At 49.4% G+C, this 5,025-nt stretch overlaps 1 protein-coding gene across 1 annotated transcript in view; it reads right to left on the bottom strand.

The window, feature by feature from the left end:
• Positions 1-4,363: 4,363 nt before the first annotated feature.
• The window catches only part of lrch4 (leucine-rich repeats and calponin homology (CH) domain containing 4), a 44,794-nt gene continuing 44,132 nt past the window's right edge, over positions 4,364-5,025 (bottom strand). The window contains exon 18 of the mRNA XM_056442177.1: positions 4,364-4,603. Coding sequence (XP_056298152.1) covers positions 4,454-4,603 — 150 coding nt within the window. The 3' untranslated portion in view covers positions 4,364-4,453. The remainder of the gene's footprint in view (positions 4,604-5,025) is intronic.

Here is a 5,025-nt window from a genome sequence, read left to right as displayed (position 1 = left end):
ATAAAGTGCCCCCAAATTCCAAAATGTTGTTGCACTTTGTTTGTAAATTAATTCAATGTATTTTGTATAGCCCCAAATTACAAACTCCCCTCAGAGGGCTTTACAATCTGTACACATACGACATCCCTGACCTTTGACCTCACATCGGATCAGGAACAACTCCCAAATTGATTTGAATTGCATAGATGTAACTTTTCTGTGTGATTTCAATAACAGTGGGTGAGTAAAGGCCTGGTGGTGCCTTTGGGGTGGAGGTGGGGGGCGTGATTACACCTCCCCTGTTTGTAAAGATCAGATGTTCATCATTAGCGTGAGCCTGTGAACGTGTCCATACGTTGTGGAGCAGTTGATGGTCACAGAGCCACAGACGTGAGTCCCAGCACACGGACTCAGACCAAGTGGATCTCAGTGTGGAGGCGGACTCGGAGCCTCGACTGTCCCCTTCTCGTCTCTTCCTCGGCGCCGGCTGATGGAGCCGGACGGATCTGCTGCTGGCTGATAGCCATCTCTGGAGCGCGGGGGTTCATACGCTTCTTCAATTACATCCCATAAATGTCAGGCTGCCTCTTCAGCCAGTTAGCGGTGGGCCTCGCGGGGGCATCTGCTCGGACGTGACCGGAATTGTACCGGCAACATTTCCATGCACAAATGCGAGCGTTGGTTCAGCACGTGTGTTATCAGGAAGCGAGACGATAAGCCGGCAGCAGACGGCCCTCCAAGGCGCAGCGGGGTGGAGCAGTTCAGATGATAGTCAATTAGGCCATGCTGCTAATTGACTTGTGATCAACGCCAGAGCTGATTATGAAAAGGGAGGCTGCTCTCTTCTTCCCGGCCGAGAGTGATGATGCATAACATCGGAATCAAGTTGGATGGTTCTGCTTCTTTGCTCCCCAAAACAAAACTGGAACTTGTGACATTTATAAAACTTCCACAGCAACATTAATTATTCACAATAGAGCTGAAGGCTGCGAGGGGAATGCAGCATCTGGGACACCAGTGGGTCAGGTAGGTGGGTCAGGTAGAGTGGTCAGGTAGGGTCATGGACGGATTAAGAAACCACGGGCCCCTGGGCCTGGACGTGTCAAGGCCTCCCCCGCAAAAAAAATAAAAATAATTCCATTTTGCTTGTGCTCTTCTCGAGATTGATTGACCTTATCGTGAACTTGCCTGTCTCCAGTTTACTAACTTTAAATATTCGATAGTTGTAACTAGTGCTGTCAGTTAAACGCGTTATTAACGGTGTTAACGCAAACCCATTTTAATGCCGTTAATTTTTTTAGCGCGAGATTTTTTTTTTCTATAAACTTCAAAATACTTTTTTTAAGCTCATGTAAGGAATCTCACTTGTCCCAGTTAAGGCCTACCAGTAAAACATATTTAAAGGAGCATACAGTGAAATGTTATGATGTGTTATGATTGAGGGGCTCCATTCAGACAGATCAGGGGTGGATAACATCACAATGGGGTCTTCATGAAGAACAACTTTACAGAAATGCTACAAAAACAGCACATGTGTGTGTGTTGGGGGGGTGCTTAGACAGCTCTAATGCTATTGTTTTGCACTCGCTTTTTGGATTTCTCCCTACAGAGTTGAAGGGCCCATATTGCATGGAGTACTCAGCCCCTCTAAAGTCCTATAGATAAACTGAGGGGATAAACAGTCACTTGAAAGGTATCATGATGGTTTCTTTCTTGTGACATCTTCAAAGTGAATGTTTAGGCTATTCTTTAGTTTTTCAGTAGGACTTTTGGGGCCCTGTTAATGACATGAATGACTTAAGCCTAGCATATACCGGCTATGGCGCATCGTGTCATATCATCATATCAATACAAAGTTAACTAGAATGGGCACTCGGTAGAGCGCATACCTTCGCATATCACAAGATTGGGCATTGAATTATGAACATTTTGGCATTAGTTGCATGCCAATTGGACAACAATGTATCGTGCTATGGTAAAAAAAGAGTTTGACCTTTCCATGACCTTGACCTTTGACCCGATTGATCCCAAAATCTAATCAAATGGTCCCCGGATAATAACCAATCATCCCACCAAATTTCATGCGATTCAAGAACATTTTGACCTGTTCATGACCTTTGACCTTGACCTTTGACCCGATCGATCCCAAAATCTAATCAACTGGTCCCCGGATAATAAACAATCATCCCACCAAATTTCATGCGATTCTTCAATACTTTTTGAGTTCTGCGAAAGATTTTGACCTGTTCATGACCTTTGACCCGATCGATCCCAAAATCTAATCAACTGGTCCCCGGATAATAAACAATCATCCCACCAAATTTCATGCGATTCGGTTCAATACTTTTTGAGTTTTGCGAATAACACGCATACAAATAAATAAATACACGGCGATCAAAACATAACCTTCCGGCATTTTCAATGCGAAGGTAATAAAAGCGACTTCACGCAGAGGCTCTGGCTTAGGGGCCCCCTGAGCTCATGGGCCCCTGGTGCCGGTAGGCTCGTTCGGTAATCCATCCCTGAGTAGGACTATTGGGGCCTTGTTACTGACAATAAATAAATAAATACACGGCGATCAAAACATAACCTTCCGGCATTTTCAATGCGAAGGTAATAACAGCGACGTCACGCGCGGAGGCTCTGGCTTAGGGGCTCCCTGAGCTCATGGACCCCTGGGCCCGGTAGGCCCGTTCATTAATTCATCCCTGGGTAGGGTGGTCAGGTAGAGTGGGTCAGGTACGGTGGGTCAGGTACGGTGGGTCAGGTAGGGTGGGTCAGGTAGAGTGGGTCAGGTAGAGTGGGTCAGGTAGAGTGGGTCAGGTAGAGTGGGTCAGGTACGGTGGGTCAGGTAGAGTGGGTCAGGTAGGGTGGGTCAGGTAGAGTGGGTCAGGTAGGGTGGGTCAGGTAGAGTGGGTCAGGTAGAGTGGGTCAGGTAGAGTGGGTCAGGTAGAGTGGGTCAGGTAGAGTGGGTCAGGTACGGTGGGTCAGGTAGAGTGGGTCAGGTACGGTGGGTCAGGTACGGTGGGTCAGGTAGAGTGGGTCAGGTGCGGTGGGTCAGGTAGAGTGGGTCAGGTAGGTGGGTCAGGTAGAGTGGGTCAGGTCAGGTAGTGGTGGTCAGGTGGGTCAGGTAGAGTGGGTCAGGTAGGGTGGGTCAGGTAGAGTGGGTCAGGTAGGGTGGGTCAGGTAGAGTGGGTCAGGTACGGTGGGTCAGGTAGAGTGGGTCAGGTGGTGGGTCAGGTAGAGTGGGTCAGGTAGAGTGGGTCAGGTAGGTGGGTCAGGTACGGTGGGTCAGGTAGAGTGCAGGTGGGTCAGGTAGGGTGGGTCAGGTAGAGTGGGTCAATGCGGTGGGTCAGGTAGGGTGGGTCAGGTGGGTCAGGTAGGGTGGGTCAGGTGGGTCAGGGTGGGTCAGGTGGGTCAGGTAGAGTGGGTCAGGTAGGGTGGGTCAGGTAGAGTGGGTCAGGTAGAGTGGGTCAGGTACGGTGGGTCAGGTACGGTGGGTCAGGTAGAGTGGGTCAGGTAGAGTGGGTCAGCATGTCAGGGTAATGCCATCTACAGAATAATCACCAGATAATTGATCTCTGAGGTTTTTATTAGATTTCTAAAGCATTTTTTTTACTTTATTGTATTTTTATTGACTTTGAAGAGATTTGCATGAGAATATGTTTTATAAATAAACTCCACGATCATGTTGACGTGTTCCTGTTTGACTGGAACGATGTCTAAAGAACAACTATCAAAGCCATCGTACCGGTGAAGGTCCAGTTCCTTCTCCAGGACGTCGTGTCTGCAGACCGGTCCAGATGTTCTTCAGGTGTCCGGAGTGATGAGTTGGGTGTTCTGAAAGCTTCGGCCTGCGCGGCTTCATGCCGAAGAGCTTCTAGAGAAGACGTGCTTCTGTTAAACTGACTTCCTGTTCAAGTGGGTGACGGCTGCTCCGCCATCTCCTGGTTCACAGCACGCCTCCTTCCTGTGGTGCGTTCAAGTGCCTCTGTTTTCCACCTGGAGCAGTGTGTTTCTCCCTGCTTATGAGTTCAGACATCAGTGTTGTGATGGGAGCCCAAAGAGGAGCGGCTGCATCAGCAACCAGATGTTCCATTCCACAGCATTCTTCTGGTCATAGCTCCTACATTACCCACAATGCAGTTTGACTGTAAACCGTTAGAGACTCGGGTGCGTTATGCTCGGCCATGATGACGTCTGTCAATTTAAAACGTTATTTTATTATCTGACGTGATGTGTTATTAAATGCTAACTCTCTCCATCTGCTTGCAGTCTTTATGCTAAGCTACGCTAACCAGGATCTGGCTCCAGCCGGTTGTCCTCTCCCTTTAAGGGTTCTTTAAATCTACCACGAGTCACGAACAAAGACAAAGCTCTGAAGTCATTTACACTCTTTTTATTTGGTCCCATGTATTTTGATCTGTGGACACTGAATGTGATGAGCATGTTCTGGTGAGATACGGTGACATCTCTACGCTGTGCTCGCGTCCAGTGGAGCCAGCTGACCCACGCGGTTCCGGTCCGGGGTCCCGTCGGCCAGGTGGACCAACACCTGGACGGTCTGGGCCAGACGACTCAGACCCTCGTCCTCCATGATGAGTTGAGGGGACCACAAGGAATCCTGGGAAGGGACAAGAGTGACAGGTAAGAGGACACACGTTTGATACATAAACAGACTGTCGACGTGCCCTTGGGCAAAGACTCTGAACCCTGAATTGCTCCTCAGCTGTTCCTCCAGTGGATGAATGTACAGACACGGTTATGCTAAGCTAGGCTAAACGTTCCCACAGAGCCCCTCATGCGCCCCCTGGTGGCTGGGTCCTGGTCCCTGTGGGATCGGGTTGTCTCCTCTCAACCAGGCGGCGAGGGGTTAACTCATCTCTAAGACATGCTCCGTGGCATTCCTTCACACAGCAGCTCCTTCAGTGGCAGGGATGGATTAACCAACGGGCCTACCGGGCCCAGGCCCAGGGGCCCATGAGCTCAGGGGGCCCCTGGGCCTGAGCCTCCGCGCGTGACGTCGCTGTGATTAACATTGTATTG

This window comes from Pseudoliparis swirei, chromosome 21 (genome assembly GCF_029220125.1).
Source record: "Pseudoliparis swirei isolate HS2019 ecotype Mariana Trench chromosome 21, NWPU_hadal_v1, whole genome shotgun sequence".
Classification (NCBI taxonomy): Eukaryota; Metazoa; Chordata; class Actinopteri; order Perciformes; family Liparidae; genus Pseudoliparis; species Pseudoliparis swirei.
The sequence above is the reverse complement of the archived record's forward strand: the minus strand, read 5'-3'. Positions and strand labels throughout refer to the sequence as shown.